Here is a 21,725-nt window from a genome sequence, read left to right as displayed (position 1 = left end):
TGTCATGTACATGTTATTTAATTTTTGATTTTCTCAAACCACGAGACAAAATCACTCTCAAGTTTTTCAAGTTGCGCCTTTTATCATGTTTATAGTGCCCTATCCCTCAGGTTGTGTATCTTATTTCAGACATCAGTTCACGGTTATTATATATAATAAATAAATCTGTTCTAATCAAAAGGTGGAAGGTCAGGCAATTTTAAATTAATCCCAAACACTGTAACAATAGGTGTTACATTGATGACACTTGTCGTATCACATTCAAATCAACGTTTGAACAATAAGTTCGTAGTTTAAATTGCATGCATATTCTAGTTGTCAGTAGTTTGCATTGTGTACTGTACCTCAATCATGGTTTTGTTTTATTGTACTAAGCATTGTGATAAATATAGATACCAAAACAAATACCACACATTCTTGCCTCAGTTTTTTTTCTTCATTTTGTAAAAATAATGACCCTTAAAAAAGATTTGTTTCTTTCCTTATATTGCAATTATGGACCTAGAGTACTAGTATCGTAATGTTTTACAAACGAATTCAAACTAATTGAAAAACTTAATTACCAACCGAATTAAAGCCGGATAAATCACGAACTAGTTACTATTTCAGTTTGATGTCCACAAAGGCGTCGGAACAGGGGCGACAGGAGCGCTGTCCCAATAATTTTGCTAAAAACTTAATTAAATTAATTTTTAAATTTTTTTTCAAAAAACTGTCAAAATTATATAACGCCTATCTGTGTTGATTGGCTGACTCAAAAAGATATCAATAATTTCGAAATAAGACTGATTGTGAATGAACGATTTTCAATAATTACAAGAACCTGAATATATCAAGTTATCAATCGCGTTGACTCATTCGTTTGCTCGTTACGTATATAACACTGGCGAATCTCTGGATCATACCAGGTCACAAAATTACTTATATAGTTGATGTCATATTTTTAACAATGAAATTGAAACTTCATATACATCAACACAGACGGGTTATAATTTGTCAAATTTGAATCCCCCCCCTTCCCCGGCACCACTGTACTTAAATCCGAGCATGGTGTTTGTGAACTATAACTCTCTCTCTCTCTCCCTCTCTCTCTTTCTCTCTCTCTCTCAGCTGTTTATAAACATCATAAACCACTACAAAAATTTAAATGACCAGTTTCTTAAGGCTCCCTTTTCTATTTTTAAAAGCGGATTAAATTCTATTGAGATCACCCGCCCGAGTACAATAGGAATTGATTATGCTTTCTTGAGCTCTAGGGCCCCCGAGGCACTGTAAATCGATCAATACTACACGCGCAAGCATGCGCACATATCGTAGTTGACCTTTTTGGATGCCGGCATTTTCACCTTTATCAAGATGAAGACGCTTGTAAACTCAGGACTGGCTTTCCTTATACTTTGTGTGCCGACCATTTTCGCTCAGGGTAAGCATTAGATTATCTGTTCACACCAATTTACGTGTCGAAATTTTATTGACTGCATATTCGACGACCTGATTTTGCAATTTCATTGTCATTGGAAGGAGACTGCACAAGGGCAAAACAACGAATACAAACACTGAAGATGGGGGAGATGGGGGTCAACTGTTTGTTGCACGGGTTACATTGCTGGCCATTTTTAATTCATATGGAACGCTTACTGTATTAGTTATTCGTATATTTAAAGGTGAATTCTAAGCTAAGTTTGCTTGTGTTTGGTACGTGTCACGGGTGCTTGAACACAATTGAGACGTATTACGGTATACACATAACCCCCCCCCTCTCTCTCTCTCTCTCTCTCTCTCTCTCTCTCTCTCTCTCTCTCTCTCTCGTTCTTTGTCCAGAGTCTGTTTAATTACTTTGGACGCCCCATCCCGCTCTCCGTCCCAGATTATATTGTAGATATTTTTGCACCCCTAAAGCGTAACAAATACCCAATTATTCAAGGTGTATGATTATCAGCTGTTGAACCATTACCGTATGGTTTGTAATTCGAAATTTGCATGATAGGTCACGCTTAGGAGAACAAAGAGTGATGTCACTGAAACACAATCGTGTCTATCATTTGAATGTAACATAGCAAAAGATATACACAATGTAAGTCTTGCATCATGACTAACATACCCTATCCTCATTACTCAGATGGCACGGAGCGTTGTTTCAACGTTGAAGAGTAGTTAAAGTTTCAACGTTCAAACCATGCTTTCGGATCATGAAGAAGTCTTTGACTTGAGTCAAAATTTGTACACCGTCTTATTGTCTTGTGATTAAAAACATCGAAAAAATATAATACTATTAAACTGTTTCTCTTACGTTGAGAGTTACATATATTAAGCACAATTTTATAAATTTTGATTTTATGAATGATTGAAAGTTGGACTTAGTCGATTCTACGTTGAAGACCCAACGTTTTTCAACGTTGAATGCATCAACCGCTTTTCAATGTTAAAAGTTAAACAACGTTTTAAGATGAAACTGTACAAGTTGAGTATAGAAACCAACTTAGTTCTTCTTAAAATCGGTAGAATTTTTATTGAGGTTATACTTATTTTTTTGTCAAAATTATTTTTTAAATAGGTGTATCTAAGATAATTGATAATACACTGTATATATAATAATGAAAATTCGAACTTCGATTTTAAATAAAATAAGTTTTGTTCTTCCCCAATTTAATGAGTTTTGAAAACATTACGTTTACATTAAAAAGCATTCGTTATTTTGTTAAAATAAAGCTAATTGCTTTAACTAGGTCAGCGGACCCATTATTATGTTGAATCAAAGATGAATTTTGACATTGAAACAACGTTACACTTTCAACTTTGCTTCAAATTTCATATGCAGCCATATTCCAACGTTGATTCAGCGTTGCTAGGTGCTGCCTGACGTTGTTTCAACACAGTTTCAACGTTAGAATGCCCGCTGTATCGTCTGTATTTGATGGCAAAGCTATTACGAGACGCTCTATCCCGTACAGGACTTATACTGGGCAAACCCGTGATTACTCCTCTGTTGTTTGACCCAGCCTCATGAAACCCTCAACAAGCCATCGCGCGTTTTAGTTTTCAGACTTTTATGTAGACTTTTCGTAAAATACACTTTTAAACGAGTTTGGCATGCATCAGCACCGAATGTCTGATTCCAAATGACGATAATTTACAATTTAAAATCATATAGGGATCTATAGAAACAATGAAATGGATTAACAAAATAAGTACAGCTGTGAGAAAATCAATTATCAAACAGCTATTGAGTAATTCGTGACATTTTAGCAGCATGTACATAAAAGAAATAATAAGATGAAAGTTGAAGTGTCAATAACATAAACAGAAGTCAATTAAAAGATTAGCTGTCCATCTCTGACTGTGTCTCATGTGGAATTAAAGCTTTGCGGAATTTAGAATGTTTTGAAACAGTTGTTGAAATAGAGGAAAGCATATATAATTTGATGTATTTTTTTCTCTCTTTTTTGGTCCCTCAGTTTGTCTGTCCACATGTCTTCCTCTCTGATTTTGATATTTCATTAAAAAAAATGAGTTTGTATGTATACATGTACATACGATTCTCCTGTTCTTCAGCCATTGTAGATCCCGCTCTTGATTATTTATTATAAAACGCATGTCGGAGTTCAACAAGATGTACGATTTATATTTTTACTTTTTGACAGAGAATATATGTAAACACGATTCCTGCAAGCCGTTCTTGGAGACTTGCTTCCCCTGGAAGAATTCCGCTGGCTTCATCTGTTGTGAGTGGTCGTCTGCTCGGGGCCAGTATATCAAGAAAGTGAGGGACCCAATAAAAGGCGAACAGATCCTCAACTGTGGTAAGACGACATTTCAAACGCTGTTGTACACAGTTGTATTTATAATAACTCTGTAGGCTAAAAGAGTGCTACTGTATAATAAACTGTCAAAAACTTCTTCGTTGTTTCAAATTGTAAATTTTGAAATTAAGGAGTGAAATTAAGGAGTAGGTTGTCATATGGTTAGTCTTTAATCTTTGAACAGATCCTTTAATGTGCTACGTCTGTAGTTCTGCCAACAAGAAACATGGAGAAAAGTGCGGTCGTACTCTCGGATACTCTCGGGACGAGGCAATAAAGGCTGGCGTCCTCGTCTCCTGTGACGACATTGGTGTAAAAAATGCGCGCGCATGTGGTAAAATGATCAGCAATGCCTATGCTGGAGGTAATTATTTGGGGGGGGGGGGTCTTCAAAAAATATTGATTAAGTATACTTGTAGCTTAGAATGGTCTAAATGTGTTAGTTTTGAAAAAAGTATGGATCCAATAATGTAGTTTTCTTGCACAAGAATTTATCCAATGATCGTTGTTTTAATCGTTGGTTGATAAAATGAATGTTTAATTGAACCAAATAATTATGTAACGTTTTCATTGTTGTCTCTTAGGAAAGCTGGACTTCTTTTCTAAGGCCAACTTTTTATCAAATCCATGTCAGTGTAGCAGATCTTAAGCTGTTAAACAGTCTGTACACCACTATTTATTGAAGAACTTTATTTTTATTCATTTAACAGAGGAAATAGTGACTAGGTACTGTTACAACACAACGAGTCTAACAAAGTCTTGGTACCCTAAAGGATGTCACGAGTACCATACTGCGGACACCTGTTACTGCAACAAGGAGGCCTGCAACTCTCAGGAAGCAGTTAGAGCAACTTTCGGTTTTCTGCTACTTGCGACATTACTTGCCAGTTTTTTTATATTCAGGTTTTAGATAAGTCCGAAAAAATTATCAACGGAAACCATACAGTACAATATGATTCTATGCATTCCATAATGATTTTCAGGATTTTGTTTCGTGACGATTATGAATTAAAAAAAATTTCTTTTACCCTGACAACCTTTCGATAGAAAATGAGAAAATCTCAAAGTTTCAATCTGCGTAAGACAATTCTAATATTTTGGTCTTCTTTTTTTTTTTATTTTTAAATTCTATTCGAAGAAGAATGCCATCATGGTATTATCTGGTTGTTTAAGTATTGGAAACCAGCAGCCTTTCGTTTACACTCTATAAATGTATAGCCAAACATCGAGAAATCATTTGGTCTAGTCAGTTTCAACCCACCAACTTACGTATTCACTCTGAAATGTACTCTTTTATTTTTACATCATAGAACATGAACTCATTTTTTTAAATTTTTTACTGTACCTTATACATTGGATCTTACAAGTGTGACCATCAATGAATCTAAGAAATCCTAAAGCGGCATAATACTTAGTGTTTGATACTTTTGACTTTTAATACTTACTAGTAGTTATACAGTGCACCTACTTAATGTAGCACTTCGTGGCAGGGAGGTATTTTTTTTTTAACAATTTGTAGTGACTACTTATTAGACCGTTTAAATCTGTTCATTCTGTTTATTGTTATGGTCATTTATATGAAAAGGTACACAAATCGAAGAGAAGCAAAAGCACATTGTTCAATTCTGTTATCATAAAGTAACATGCTATACAATTTAAGTAAATATATACCGGTATATGGTATATAGTCAAGAAATCCTCCATGTTGTTGTTGCTAACGACATGATGAATGGTATGGAAACAGTTTGGTTAATCCCTTCACTTTCAAAAAAAAATGTTTTACAATATGTATGTAATTAAAAGCATGAAACGACTTAATTGTTAATGTCACAGTTTTATTCACCCATTAGCTACCTCTTGTTAATAGTTAGAATATATTAGATATTCTGAAACGTGTGTATTTTTATATGCGTGTGAAACTTGTTTACATTTTTTTAAAGAATGGTATATGTTTGGAAAAAAAAAAGATTTGTATTGCAAATATCGACACCAAAAAGAAATGAAACAACTACCAGTTTGACTTCTACGAGCAATGTATAAAATTGACGAACCATCATTTTTTTTAATAACTAACAGATAAAGTATCGACCAATAATGTTTTGGTATACATGTATTTGATAGAAAGTTTCATTGATTTTTCAAATGATAGTAAAATACGAAAAAAACCTTGTTAGAACTGCGATTTAAAACGCATTTTAGTAGATGATTTAACCTCTGATATACATTGTATTTATGTAGGTTACGATAGCACATAGAAGCCTGTGTCCATTTGTAGAATTCCAGAAAGATCTCTGTTTTAGTGAATAGTTTTAAGAACGACTAGGACATTGCAATAACGTGTGTCTTCTGTTTATTTCTTCTTACATTGTTTGCTTTTTGATGTTCACATTAAAATTTTCTACACTGAAACATTAATTCAAAATTTCCGAAACGTGTTTTAATTTTAAACATATATTGTGGCACCATTCCGAATTTGGCCTTTGCCGTTACGAAAGTAAGAACGGTTTTCAAAGGTTAACCTTTAACGCCCTAGAAACCTGAGTAATATACACGTACATTCAATTCCTTACGGAATAATTGGCATCAGATGCCCCCTAACAAAACTTCAGTTTCTTGCCACAATCGGCGCTGTCACAAAAAAAATCATAATGTTGCTCTGAGACCTGTTAACGGTCGCTCAGGAACAGTTGTGTTATTGGAATGGGGTATTTTGGTGAGGACTTTCAAGCGTCAACTCAGCAGGACGGGCCTCGGGTCAAAAGTCCAGGCATATTGAGAAGCCCTCGAGCTGTGCAGTTCCTTAGAGTGGTCGTGTATGTACTTAAGCTTGGAGCAGTAAAATTGATCGTCGATTTATCATTGCAGTAACAAACGTTTATTGGACCCTCCGCAAAAATAAAGCGAACTTTCCTCAGAGAAAGAGAGATTCAAAATTAAAAAAAAGTATGGAACATTGCAACATGCCATTCTGGGTCTTGGGGATAATTGGTTTCTAGACTTTTCAGTATAGTACAGTAATAGTAAGATTAACGCTGATTCATGTATGAAACATTTTAAAGAGATGATTATGAATTTTGACAACGGTAACACTACAGAGACTGATCTCCAGCCACATGGTATAGAACGTGTATAAGGACATGCTTTTAACCCAATTTAAACGAACCCTTTTCAAGTTGTTCCAATGCAACTCTCTTTTGACAGTTGTCAAAACCTTTATTTCGAGATGCCACCATGGAGAGAGAGAGAAAGAGAGAGAGAGAGGAGGAGAGAGAGAGATGAAAGTGTAGCGTAAAGTGATTTGATCCTGATCATTCTGAACCACACAAACAAGGCCTTGATTATCGATTGGTCAACCCTACAATCACGGACTGCACGAAATAACGGTGATGATGTCAGACTCAAAGTCTCGCAAGAGACGATTTGGCTGTTTCTTATAGCTAACGTACGTATGTACACTAACAGTAATTTTGTGAATTTTACTAACTTTTCATAATCAATTCATTGATTAGTTAAAAGAAAGATGTTAATATAAACAATAAAATGCTTTCTTTGACGATTCATTCGGGTTATGAAGGTAACGATCATTGCTGAAAAAATTTACATAACCCGCTTACGCTAAAGAAGAAATTGATGCACTGAATCCATTGGGACTCGAAATCATGTCATTTTTTCAAACATGACATAATCAAAACCCTTACACACACAAAGTACCCATTTGTGTCAGTCGGGTGATCGATATAGACTCTGCTGACAGATAACGGCGATAAATTTTCTGATAAGAGTACATGTATGTAAGTATTTGATACGAAATCCCGTCCGTGAGCTGCCATCATTATACAAAATGACTTAAATCTTTCAACATTATTGCGTGGATTTACATGTACATTTACATTACTATTACATTCTAATGTATGAATGTTTCATTTAAAAATCGGCAAAATAAAAACGGCTTTGGTGTTGATCCTACAACAAAAGAAATATCCCAGTGTATATTTTATTTTCTCGCATGTTTTAAATTTTGCGAAAACAAAACCATCATGATCTGTTAACTTTTATTTATAGTTGCATAAATGATATTTTTGCGATTTAAGAAGTACTATTTATATAATAGTGCACCATAGCTGACATAATATCCGCGTTTCGTAATTTTTGCGACATATACTGTAATAAAATTGATCGTAAAAAGCGGGGGAAATTTGATCGGGTGAAAAAAAACCCAGGATATTAGGTGCCGCCCAACAAATATCCAGTCTAACGGCACCCCCTTTTATATACATTTATTATCTATCAAAGTTACCAAATATATCGAAAAATCTTTTGAATATAATAAAATGTCAACACTCTGCAATACTGATGCTATCAGTTGTAGACCCGTTTTGACCGCCATACATAATATCTAATATCGTTTAGCCTTGGATAGATAACGCACGGACACATCAACAACTTCCCTCCAACTTACTACTGTCGGTGCGTCGCAGTGCAACAAATAAGTGACGGCATGGCTCAGTTCCCTCCACCTATTCGGAATCCCGAAGTCAAATTCACAAAGGTGAGAATGCATCAGAAAAGTAGGTCAATTCTCGTGCTTTCTTACTACATTGCTGGGCATAATTCATGGCTGCATGACAGTTTTACATAACGTGGCCCTGACTACTGGCTGTACGTAGCAAGCTTTGATATGAGACACATGCAGCAGGCACGTAGCATCGTTTTTGAAAGTGGGGGGGGGGGGGGGGGGGGGGGGGCCAGCCTCATCCAAAAAATATTGACAAGCAAAAAAAAAAAAAGGAAATTTAAACTTTTCCAAAATCTTCAAAATCCTAATAACTTCAATTTCACTCCTCATTTCCTATTTTCATATCAATTTTTGCATACTCCCAAAAAAGTGGGGGGCCAACTCCATTATAATTCAATTTTTTATATGTAAATTTTAAAAAAAATTGTTGCTGCGAGAAAAAGGGGGGGGGGGGGCAGGCCCCCCCCCTGCCCCCCCCCCCCCCCGATGCTACGTGCCTGTGCAGTACAGTCAGAAAGACTATTTCAATCATATAGTTTTGAGTGCTCTAATTGTTTATTCAAGCAGAAAATTTCCACTGCCGACCAATACTGGATAAACTGCGGCAAATGATTTAATGTCTTTTCTTCATGTCTCATGAAAGTACTCTAGTATACCAAAAATTTACGTGGATGATTATGAATAAGTGGCACTTTGATCTGCTTTAGCAGTCTCTACTTTCATGCGTCAAATGTCATCTCTCAGCTCTTCATCAACAATGAGTTTGTGGATTCCGTCAGCGGAAAAACTTTCCCTACCATCAACCCGACCAATGGCCAGAAAATCTGTGACGTTTCAGAGGGTGACAAGGTAAGAATTACTGAGTGTTGTATCTAAATCCCCATCAGAGGGTGACAAGGTTAGAACTATTGATAGTTGTAACTTTAACCCCATTTTCCCCCAATTACTTATAACACAGCATGTAGACTGTCACAAGAAATGTTACATAAGTTTCCATCCACGTACAAGTTTTTTTCCTCAATGTAATCAGTAAACAAATCATGTCCTTGATTATATACGACGTTGTTTGTCATTTCCACTTAGGCCGACATAGACAAAGCAGTTGAATCTGCTAAAGCAGCATTTAAACTTGGATCTCCATGGCGACGCATGGACGCCAGCAAACGAGGTGCGTTGCTCTACAAAGTTGCACAATTGATGGAAAGGGACGCTCAATACCTGGGTGTAAGTTTTCCCGCGTCTCATTTTGAATCTTCCACGTAAAGACAGATACATCGCAATTCTTTTAAACTTTGTCATATATATTTCTCAACTTTGTGCAGAGTCTTGAAACGCTTGACAATGGAAAGCCGTACATGAATGCCTTTGGAGAGATGATGTTCTCAGCCAACATGTTAAAATACTATGCCGGATCCGCTGATAAGGTTGGCGGGAAAACTATCCCCGTTGGTAAGTGGAGATGTTTACAGTACATATTGTAGAGATCAAGAATATTAACGACACTTTCTTTAATGGCCATCTAACATCATTGTTCAACAGATGGGGATTACATGTGTTACACACGGCATGAACCCGTCGGTATTTGTGGAGCGGTCATTCCGGTAAGGACTAAACATCTTCAAGTGAACTTTCCTATCTTAAAAAATAGCTAGACTTTCTGTTAATTTTGAAATCGGCAATGATTTAAAAAATGATATATGGTTAATTGCAATACTTACATTCATGTATGGTGGCAGCTCTCTGCCCCTTGTGTGCAAGTTATTTTTCATTCAAATATGTTGACATGCAAGATAAATTTGTTGACAAGCAAGATAGTTTAGTCAACATGCAACATAACTATGTTGACATGCAAATAAGTTGCAATCAAATAAGAATTATAAAAAATCTCAAACATCGCCAACATTTGACATCCAAGATGCTAGGTGCTTCTTATTTATGCCGACATGCAACTTATTTATGTAAACATGTGAGATTAATATGTTGACATGCAACTTATTTATGTTGACGTGCAACTTCTTTATGTCGACATGCAAACTATTTATCTTGACATGCAACAAAGTTATGTTAACATGCAAGATGAATGTGTTGACATGCAACATATTTATGTCGACATGCAACTTAGTTATGTAGACATGCGACTTATAAGTTGCATGTCAAATATTTATTTGGCATGTGAACTTACCTATGTTGCATGTCTGCATTTATCTCGCATGTGATCATAATCAAGTTGCATGTCGACATAAATAAGTAGCATCTGCATGTAAACATAATAAAGTTGCATGTTGACAAGTCGCATATGAACATAACTAAGTTGCATGTTGACTTAAATAAGATGCATGTCAGCATATTTATCTTGCATGTTAACATAAATAAGTTGCATGTCGACAGAAATAAGTAGCATCTAGCAAATGTGATGCCACATGTTGGCGATATTTGACGTTTTTGAGATTTTTCATAGTTCTTATTTTCTTGCATGCCAACTTACATGTAGTTATGTTGCATGTTGACATAACTATCTTGCATGTCAACATATTTGAAAAAAAAATTACTTGCACACAAGGGGCAGAGACATGCCAAGATATTCATTATTTGAACATAGAGCATATATTTACAAAGTGTCTTTGTTTTGATACCATAATGACGCCTCCCTTGCAACGTTAAGAGTTGAACCTTCCATTAATCTTCATTTGCCTGTGTCTTACAGTGGAACTACCCCGTGTGTATGTTTGCCCTGAAGCTGGCCCCCGCTCTGGCCTGTGGAAACGTAATCATCTTCAAACCCGCTGAACAGACCCCCCTCACGGCCCTGTACATGGCCGCTCTCTGCAAAGAGGTAGCCTTGAATGAAAACTGTAGTAAAATGGCTATTAATGCTGAATATATTTAATATCATATACCTGTATATAATATACCAATATATTAAATGATTTTTATTCTTTTATTTTCATTCCAATGTAGCAGGTTATTATGATACTATTTTAGGCTGGAATTCCCGCTGGAGTTGTGAACGTTGTCAATGGTTACGGGCCAACTGCTGGTGCCGCCATTACAGCACACCCAGAGGTGGACAAAATCGCATTCACAGGATCCACAGAGGTGGGATGTAATTTTAAGTTTATCATTAAGCTTTTTTATCACTGGTCAAAGTATAAATTTTAGCATTTTGTACGTATGTCTGGTGTAAAGATATAACTACAGTCTTTTATGCACAGAGTCTATGATAATTTCAAGCTATAACGTTTGATATAGCAAATAGACCTTAGTGTTTTTAGACATAGGTGTTTCTTTAACACACGTGACTTGGTACATTTTGGCAAATTTTTCCAATAAATATATGTGATAATGATTTTAAAACTGTGTCGTTCTTGTTTGGAATACTAGTACAGTATATGTAAAATTATGACACGTAGGTGGGACAGATCATTCTACAGGCTTCTGGGGCCACCAACATCAAACGTACAACTCTGGAACTTGGTGGAAAAAGTCCAAATGTCGTCATGGACGATGCTGACAGTTTGTATAAAGTTTACAATAATAAAACCATTGCAAATATGCGCGGAGTGAAACAAATGTGCATGGTCCGACTTTTTTGCTCTTACAGTATCAAAATAATTTTCCATACAAACCAATTATTTTAGAAATGCATTCGCCTATTAACACTAGCAGAATTGGTCTTCTTTCAAAGTTAAAAATATTCAAAGTAAACAAAATAATATCTTTATGGGCATACAGAAAAAACAAACCAAACTGCATCATATGAAGGTTCAGAAAAGGAACCGTTTGGTTTCTTCCCTCGAATGATTGGGTTAATTCAACCCGCACGTTATGCATCGACTGTAAACAAAACAAGCTTTATAAATATTATTGAACCAAATGAATTTTTTTTTAATTGGCCAAATTAGTTTAACCTTTATAAATAGCGATGTCTAAGTTGTAAAACAATTACAGCAGCCTCGAAATCGGGGGCGAATTGTGATATGAGGCGAAATAACGCGGTACTTCTTTGTGTCGTTTGTTTTGTTAACAAATTTTGATCATGTTTTTTTCATTAGAATATGGCTGAATTGACAGGAAAAACTACTGCAGTATATTTTATTATGCACATACTTAGCATAAGCATAGTTTAAAGAGGTTCGTTCCTCTGATTTTGGGTAGCCATTTTAGGTCACCTCTAGTCTGGAAATTCTGTGCCATATATTAATTCTACTTGTAAATTCCTATTTTACAATGCCAAATAAACTATATCGAATAAAATAGTTACGGGTAATTTACATAATTACAGAGTTTAGTAAGGGACTATATTTTGCGGCGGAAGGTTTTTAAGAAGAAAATGAACATTTTTCATAACTCAATTGTTTTAGAGTACTATAATTTTAGCTTTTATTTTCAGTGCAGACCAAATTTCCAGCTAGTTTATGCATTGGGTTATATTCGTGTTGTTTCAAAAACATATCTTAACAATATTTCAATATTTCTATCGACACATATTAGCACATTTAACCAATATTTCATAAAAGTCAAGAAAAAATGAACTCCAATTTTTGCCCCAAATTAGCTTATTTCATGCTACATCTCAAAATTTATGTCGTAGACCCATACTTTTGGTTTTATTTTTTGAATTTGTAAGATATTTTTGACAAGTCTATTAAAATTTGAGAAAAGGTTTGAGACTTTTAAATAATTTATTGCATGTTGAATCGTTAATGGATAAAAATAGCCTTTTATCAGTGCAAAAAAGGTCAAAATATTAATTAGGTGAAGTAATTGCCAACTTCTTCTTTATGATTATTTTAATTTTACTAATTTTGAATACTGTGGTTTCATCAATATTCATTGAATACAAATTTTTGTGTATTTCGTTGTTAAGTTGATCCTTGAAATTAAGTATTCATTGAAATACAATTTCTATTAACATTTTCTATTGATAGGGTCATTGGCCACGAATTTACGTGTCCTTGAAACTGATTTTCACTTTATCCACGAAAATTGATACTCTTGAATATTAATGAAACCACAGTAATATGAATTTGTATTTGATGCTATGGTTTATTCCGATTATAGATTATACAGGGAAAAGCGATTTATGTGCAGTTTGTACTTTCAGCGCAGAAAGGTCATATCAAATACACTGTAGCACCGAAAGGAGCATATAGACCCCAAGATTTTATTTTGAATTTTGGTTTAGCTATGTGTGTAGATTTTTAAAAAATACTTTAAAAAAAACCTTTAAGACTTATGATCGCAGGATCCAACGTCCTTAAAAGCGTTCACAAAATTTGATAGAAAATCGGACCAAGCAGCTGTAAAAGTTTCTGAAGACCAACTTACACTTTTATCAGAGTGTTTTATGTTGGTGCTCGCGAGCGCTTGCCAATAATTCCCTATACCTCTAACTCAAATTTTGGCGAGCGCTCGCGAACATTTGCTTTGCTGAACACGCTTCAGTCAACAGCACATTAGAGAACCCCTTTCTTTGTAAAAAGTACCAAAGATTTTGATTTGAATTTTTCGCTCAATCTTAACTATACTCTGCCATTTCCGTCGCGAAAATATTCTTTTTTCGAGAACGGAAATGTCCGAGTAGATACGATTGCTTTGTATCTACAGTTGACTCAGCAGCCGCCTGGTCCCACGAGGCGGTGATGACCAACATGGGCCAGTGCTGTGTGGCAGGAAGCAGGACGTTCGTGCACGAGAAAATCTACGACAAGTTCGTGGCCAAGTCCCGGGAACTAGCGCAGCAAAGAACCTGCGGAGATCCGTATGAAATGACCACAAAGAACGGCCCACAGGTACGTTACTCCGTGTGACTTGGCGTTTTCTGGTCATCCATGCATGCGGGAATACTTCTGTACCAATTTAAGTGAAATCTTTGTGTATCATCTAACGTTTAGCACATCAACGATATCAAGAACTTGTCTTTAGAACGTAGAAGAAAGAAACGAAGAGCAGTAACAAATTGTCTTGTATTCTAGATACCACTATCCAATGTAGAAATCTATTCAACTGTCGGATGGCTGTACATGTATACCCATAATTTCTAACCTTCAACAGGTGGACAAGGAGCAGTATAGCAAGATTCTGGAGCTGATTGACGCGGGCAAGAAAGAGGGCGCCAGGGTGGAGTGTGGAGGGGAGGCCGCGGGGGGTGACGGATTCTTCATCAAGCCCACGGTGTTCTCTGGGGTCCAAGACAACATGAGGATTGCTAAAGAAGAGGTGGGTGGTTGGGTAAATTGGCAATAAAAAAAGACTTTTGTCCTTGATTCAGATTGCTAGAGTTTCAGATAACGGATAAAACTGACATAAATGTTACCAAATGATCTTTTTTTGTTAAGATTTTTGGACCAGTCCAGCAGATTTTCAAATTCAGTTCGCTGGATGAAGTCATTGAGCGAGCCAATGCAACACACTACGGTTTAGGCGCCGCCATTTTTACCAGTAATATTGACACAGCCATGATGTTTGTCCAAGGAGTCAGAGCTGGCACTGTTTGGTAAAGTCCACCGTGCTTTCTGGCCATAGAGTTGTTTATGTAATGAACTCTTATAATGTGTTGCTCGTTGTGAAACGCAAAAGCCAATGGACTTGCAAGTTTACATGTTTAACGTTATTCAAAATTCACAAAAGTTGTTCTGACTTTTTTTCCAACCAGGGTAAACTGTTACAATCCGCCATGCTATCAGGCCCCGTTTGGAGGATTCAAGATGTCAGGACTAGGAAGAGAAATGTAAGTAAACCAGAGAGAGAGAGAGAGAGAGAGAGAGAGAGAGAGAGAGAGAGTGAGAGAGAGAGGGTCTTTTTCACTATACTTTTCTCAAGTGTATATGTACTATATGTACAAATATTATCTGCTAATCACACGTTGTTTATCGTTTCTTTCCACAGGGGAGAATACAACTTGTCACAGTATCAAGAGATTAAAACGGTAAGTTTCCGTTCATATAGAACTTATGGATATAAGAATTGTTTTGGAGGTTTTTTTTATCAATAACTATGTTAAGAATATTCATACCTTTTTTCTTTTAATTGAACTGTTAAAATGTACAATTTCAGCACAGTGATGTCGATTTAAAAAATGTATTTTGTCAAAACAGCGAGTTTAATGCAAATACACTTAACTGCATTAGAGCTATTTGATATTGAGAAAATATTTGAAAAATGAAATGTTGCTGTTAGTTTACTATGTTATCATAACATACAATATGAAGCAATGCAAATGGATAACATTAAAAATCATTACAAGAATCATATCAAAGTACGTAAGCAACTTTCATGTTAAATACTGAAATCTAATTGGTTTAGATGCAGTTGATAATCCGTATAATTATATTTCCCGAGGGCTTTGCCCGAGCGAAATATGATTTTTCTGGGGGAATATATCTTCATATTTCCCAAACATTCATGCAATAAAAGTTTTATTATACCGAACAGCATATGATTACACAAAATATGTCGATTTGTAATATTCTAATAATTTTGCGACTGTCGAAAGCAGTAACGTCGTGATTGTTTGGGGTTTTTTGTAATTGCCTGACGTCAGGCATATCTAAGGTTTAAAAGTTACATTTTCCGAAACAGTGCAGACAATGGGATCAAGCAATATCATGATATTTCACAAAAAAGATTAACCGATGCATGTTTAGGATGTCAGCATTTACATTCACAATTGATGAAAATGTTAAATGGGATGTATTAACAACAGCGAGCAAGAGTTTTCAAGTAAACGGGATGTTTACCATGCAGTGCGCGTGTGTAATCCTGATTTAAAAATAGATCAGCATTCCACCATATTTGAACGGTGAAAAGTGGGGAGGGGGGGGGGTCATCGCAACAAGTTGTAACATATTGCGTATTACGATACAACTTAAGTAATAATTGGTGTTGGATTATCATTATTACAAGAGAGTCATCAGTTTGGATTAAAACAAATGTATATTTATACAGCTGGAATGTTTACTGGAGGAACTAAATCGCCAAAGCGGGTTGTGACCCGATTTTCGTTCAGGTGGGCGAATTCAAAAAATTGAATCAAGATCTCAGCCGTTGCGTGAATGGTAAAGCAGGACTTCGCGCCATAATGTCTCATTCTTAGTTTTTGCTCGCCGATTAGTGGACGAGTCCGTTGGGATCATGCGAATACCCCAGAACACACCGTGTTTTTATCACAAGCACGTAGCATCGGGGGTGAGGGGGGGGGGGACTGCTTCCCCCTCCCCACTTTTTTGCAGCAGGCACTTTTCTTAACTTTATATAATAAATTGAATTATTATACTTTCATGTTAAATACTAAAATCTGATTGGTTTAGACGTAGTTGGTAATCCGTTCCATTACCCTCAGCGTTAGCAACGCACTTGGCAAAGGATAACACAAAGAATTGTTACATGCGCGTGTATTATGCGCGTACGGGTCGCCGTAGAATTCACTTCATTTTTATATAAAAGCAGTAAAATTTTCGTTAAAATTAAGACATTCAGTATAATAAAATAAATAGTGCCTATTTGGGAGGGTAACTGTTGTAATTGACACCCCTCGAAAACCATTGTCAACCTCCGATTTATATAATATTATGGATTTGCCCCCTCCACATTTGTAGGAGTATGTAATAAATGAAACTGCAAATAAGGAATTCTAATTGAATTTAAGTTACAGTTAGGGTTTTTTCATGAATTTGAGAATTCACCCTTTTTTAATTGCTTGTCAAGATGATTTTGATGAAGCTGCGCATGACCCACACACATTCAAAAACAAAACGTGTTTGTACACCCTTTCATATTTTATATGGTTGAAAAAAAAAACCGTATTTCAGTTGATTTTGCATCTTAATATAACAAATACAATTTTTACAAAAATGACTATTTAATCTCCAGCTTTCAATTTTAAAATAATTGAATTTCAAGCGATACTAGTATATATGTACATGTTCTAGATCGAAGAAAAGACTTACATTTCGTCTTTAATTTGCACGTTCCGTTTATAAATTTATGATCAGCAGCGAAAATTAAAAATTCATTTCTGATAAGAAATCTGCAGGCATGTTCACGAAACTTTCCTAAGATATGACCCAAGTGGTTCCTAAGACATGACTTAGGAAAAAAGTTAGGAACATCTTAAGATCAACTTAGGACATCTTAAGATGTAGCTCGACGGTTACTTAGGAACATCATAAGTTAGGATATCCTAACCTTCTACAACCATTCTTATTTTTCACATATATTCATTCAGATCGAATTTGAGAGACTTGTGCAGGGATGAATCATGAAACATTTTGCCAGAGAAGATTGTACGTCTCGGTAGTTAACACAATAGGCCTAAAACCAGTAATTTTAATGTATACATTTTAAAAATTTTACATTTACCTAAATATATATCTGTGAGCAATAACAATTAAGTTTTTTTTTTTTTTTAATGAAACACCCCCCCCCCCCCCAAAAAAAAATAACTGTTCTTTTTTTAAAAAGAAAATATGTATCAGGACAGAATTGGCTTGCAAGCAGATAATTATATGTAAACAAAACGTGTGTATTGCCATTTGATAATTTAAATTTGAGAATCTTGTCATTCAAGTATATGTAATACATAAACATGTGATTTTCATAGAATTTGAAACGTTACATGAGGAAACACATGTACAAACACAACCAATTTCCCTTTAATCTGCAATATATTGAATATACGAACATGTTAAATAAGAAATAAGTTATATAATATATATAAATACAGTTCATTCAACATTATAAATTTTTTAAAGATTGTTTTTTCAGAATAAAGTGATAAAAATTAGGAATTATCACGCATGGCCTATATAACCCGATGTACATTTACTTTTTAGCAAAGGACATTTAAACAATTGTTATCAAAAATTATTATAATCAAAACAATGAATGTAACTCATTTAGTGTACAGTGTAGATAAAAAAAATAAGTGAATAAATAGGGATAGTATTTGTGAAAAAAATTTCTAGATTTGTTAGCTACCAGGTAGGCATGTAGCAACGGGGAAGTAGTGAGAGTTCGGGGTCCCCCTCCACATCATTTTGTTAAAATAAACATATATGATGGAATAAATAACTATGCCCCCCCCCTCCTCCCGGATTAGGAATTTGATGTTTGTCGGAAATGCTGGAACTGTGGAAAATATTGCTTTATTCTACCGGTCTTTAAGAAAAGGCTTCACAACAACCCCAATATCCCCAAAAACGTTATTTTATAACTTTATGATGGTCTTAGGACAAGGAAGGTGATGTCCTAAAGTTAGGACAAAGTTATGGCGGTTCCTAAATTTAGGAGAGCTTAGAGAAACAGTATTAAGACTAAGACGTATCCTTAGATGTACTTAGGACACACCATAGTCCTAAGACAGCTTCGTGAACATGCCTGCTGAACAATAAGAATAAGAAATGCCTAATTGATAAATGCATGCTTCCATTGAATAATTTTGTTTAGTCAGGCAAGCTTTTTGAAAAGCTATTTCTTGTTGTCTCTCTTTCTTTTCTTTTTTTTTTTTTATAGATTTGAATCAAATATAGTGAAATTGGTTTTTTTGTGACACAAAGAGAATTCTTTTTAATTAAATTTTTTTGATTTTATCATATTTGTCAACATCGTATGCTCATATTGGCTTTTTGCTACATTTGGAATGAAAAATCCGGAGACTTCCGAAGCGGTGAGACACGAAATGTATTCCCCGGGAGACACGACGTTTTGTTCGCCCGGTCTCGTGACTCTCTAGACCAACCAGGCGACGCGTTATATAGAATAATCATATTGAGGTATAATAAAACGAACTGTTACCCTCCCAAACAGGCACTATTTATATATGGACAAGACTTAAATGGATCAGTGATTAGGACTAAGCGACATCATTGAGAAAAAGAATAGAGATTTATAAGATATAGTCGGAATTATCTCTGATTTACATTACTATTTTTCTTCTAGGTCATGATAAAGATTCCCCAGAAGAATTCGTAGACGTGACTGAGTTCTGTGACATTTTATACAATATACAGTCATCGCATAAAGTATTAAATGCTTCGGGTTTATTTAGTTTGGTAAGAAAATGTAACTGTAAATAATTTGTTCTTGTGTACTCATGTATTTCTGTGTATATGTTGATTTGAATGAACGAAGGAATATTTTAACATACAATGTATTTATTCAGAACTACTACATCAGCCTAGACTAGTACAATATATGTGTATCCCGTCATGCATTGCTGTGAATGTATATTAGACGGGTATCCTGTCACTTAACTTATATGCCGGTACTTTTTTGAGTCTTTTACATTTTCTGAGACATATCCTGTAAGTAAGGAAAAAACATGTTGGCTAAAAAACCTCACGCACGCACGCACGCACACATCAACACCGAATATGATTTCTTAGATTTCTTACAGAAACTTACAGTTAATGTATTGCTCTATGGAAACAGCCAGACTTAAAATCTACACGCCTCATTTATTGATTGGTCGAAACTGTCAGCTACCTAAGAAAAATCACAGACTGCACGATATAATCATGAAAATGTTATAGACTCAAATTCCCATTGGAGACGATTTGGCTGGGGTTTTTTTAAGCTAAGGTAATGATGTATATTAACAGCAGTTTAGTGGATTTTTCTTGCGTTTTAATATCAATTTACATGTATATCAATTTATGAATTTATTAAAAGAAAGATGTAAATATAAACAATTAAACAGTTCCAGGGACTACGAAGTATTGTATAAAACTGTCTTGCATGCTGTAGCCTTCATGTTATAATTTTCTTTTGTCTGTCATTTGATTTCATTTTGACTGTATTGCCAACATGGTGATGTCAATAAACCATTGAAATTGAAAATGCTTTCTTTGGTGATTCATGTGGGTTATGGAGGTAGCGATCATTGCAGAAAAATATACACAATTCATGCGCGGATCTAGAGGGGGGGTCGGGGGGGGGGGGTCCCGACCCCCCCTGGAAAATGAAAATTTATTAAATTTACATAGTAAAATTATCGCGAAAATGTGCCTCGGACCCCCCCTGGCAAACACAATTATCCTTCGGACCCCCCCTGGAAAAATTTTCTGGATCCGCGCATGCAATTTACTGTTGAACACGCTAACGCGGATTATGTATTTTTCTGCAATGTCGCCACTTTATGTATCATAATGTATCATAAATACACATAATTAATTCATTTATTAAGACTGCCAATCGATTTTAAAATTAGACAACTGTGTCACATTTTTGCAAGAAACGCACCAAAGGAAAAATAGGTTCATGATAAATTTTGTATATAACAAAACGGAAGTGTATCTTATTTGACTACAATACCAAACAGGCGTTTGAAAAAAAGTGATGGGATTATAAAAGCAAAACTCGGTGTATTTTACTATAAATTCTATGTGCGCGTTCTGGGACAAGCTTGTCGTTGCAAGGTGCATAGAAAAGATGGCATTTTTTTTTTATGATTACACATCAGCGAACAATGTCGGATTGCGTTTTATACACGGATGATTAGGCACGTGCACGTTTCACTGATTCCTTGTAATATTGTGTCATGAAAGTGTATTAATATCATTGACAGAATCAGACGTATAAAAGTAATTTCAGAGACCAACATTTTTTTTAAGACTTAAAATAAAAACACTGCACTTTTGAGAGGACTTGGTGGTCATGGCCATTTTTTGTACTGTATTGATCGCCTTTAGAAGGAGACCTGTGTATAAAGATAAGGAAAATACTCGAAATCAAAAACTTTTATACGTTTACCGATTTTTTCTTTACTGAATAATATTTTATAGCTTTACAGACCATTTCTAAAATTGTAAGTTAGATCTGATGGGCAAATTATTGACCACTTAGCGTCTCTTTAACGCCCCAGTCACCGTATGATCGAGAAATGGGTTGATTATATATATGAGTATTACTGCACTACACTGATTTTAGAGCTATATTTAAAATGAAATATTATCTACAATTAACATCGTTAACATAAAGGCCTCTAGAAACTTTTCATATACATCGACACATCGACATTAACATGACAAAGCTATAAGCCTGCAATAATGCTATTAATTTAACTACACTTTCCTTAGTTAGAATAATCTGTGTCTCGGGAAAGGCCCTCACCACAGTTAGAATGCCTCCCATATACCCGTAATGTAACAGAAAATTGAAGTTGCATTGAAAATAACAGTCAAATAAATTAATCGTAATAAACCTTTTTAGACTGTAAATACCTTTCATCTGAAATTTTAATACATACATGTATAATGGAAGAATTCAACAACAACGTACACGTATCTTCTTTGCTACAGAGACAATACACGGAACGCATTCTATCGTAAACCCAGCAGGCATGTTCACGAAACTTTCCTAAGATATGACCTAGGAAAAAAGTTAGGAACATCCTAAGATCAACTTAAGAC

The 21,725-nt window shown here is 35.3% G+C and overlaps 2 protein-coding genes across 2 annotated transcripts; both read left to right on the top strand.

The window, feature by feature from the left end:
- Positions 1-1,245: 1,245 nt before the first annotated feature.
- Positions 1,246-6,222, top strand: LOC128178383 (uncharacterized). The gene is made up of 4 exons (XM_052845516.1): positions 1,246-1,423; positions 3,642-3,800; positions 3,985-4,164; positions 4,511-6,222. Exons 1-4 carry the CDS (start codon positions 1,357-1,359, stop codon positions 4,708-4,710), a joined length of 606 nt encoding a protein of 201 aa, XP_052701476.1. The 5' UTR covers positions 1,246-1,356; the 3' UTR covers positions 4,711-6,222.
- A 1,974-nt stretch (positions 6,223-8,196) lies between these two features.
- On the top strand, positions 8,197-20,154 carry LOC128177992 (aldehyde dehydrogenase-like). The gene is made up of 14 exons (XM_052844940.1): positions 8,197-8,349; positions 9,061-9,165; positions 9,400-9,540; positions 9,639-9,765; positions 9,856-9,917; positions 11,021-11,149; positions 11,299-11,412; positions 11,727-11,829; positions 13,924-14,108; positions 14,371-14,535; positions 14,655-14,812; positions 14,972-15,046; positions 15,205-15,244; positions 19,255-20,154. Exons 1-14 carry the CDS (start codon positions 8,299-8,301, stop codon positions 19,285-19,287), a joined length of 1,488 nt encoding a protein of 495 aa, XP_052700900.1. The 5' UTR covers positions 8,197-8,298; the 3' UTR covers positions 19,288-20,154.
- The last annotated feature ends 1,571 nt before the right edge of the window (positions 20,155-21,725 follow it).

Source organism: Crassostrea angulata, chromosome 3 (assembly GCF_025612915.1).
Source record: "Crassostrea angulata isolate pt1a10 chromosome 3, ASM2561291v2, whole genome shotgun sequence".
Taxonomy (NCBI): domain Eukaryota; kingdom Metazoa; phylum Mollusca; class Bivalvia; order Ostreida; family Ostreidae; genus Magallana; species Magallana angulata.
This window is presented reverse-complemented; position numbering and strand designations above follow the sequence as displayed.

Bases quoted from the DNA above. Each gene is read 5' to 3' on its own strand.
- LOC128178383 (XM_052845516.1), top strand. From the start codon at position 1,357: ATGAAGACGCTTGTAAACTCAGGACTGGCTTTCCTTATACTTTGTGTG. The intron at 1,424-3,641 runs GTAAGCATTAGA...ACTTTTTGACAG, and splicing joins GCCGACCATTTTCGCTCAGG to AGAATATATGTAAACACGAT. The intron at 4,165-4,510 runs GTAATTATTTGG...TTCATTTAACAG, and splicing joins CAGCAATGCCTATGCTGGAG to AGGAAATAGTGACTAGGTAC.
- LOC128177992 (XM_052844940.1), top strand. From the start codon at position 8,299: ATGGCTCAGTTCCCTCCACCTATTCGGAATCCCGAAGTCAAATTCACA. The intron at 9,166-9,399 runs GTAAGAATTACT...ATTTCCACTTAG, and splicing joins ACGTTTCAGAGGGTGACAAG to GCCGACATAGACAAAGCAGT. The intron at 9,766-9,855 runs GTAAGTGGAGAT...ATTGTTCAACAG, and splicing joins CGGGAAAACTATCCCCGTTG to ATGGGGATTACATGTGTTAC.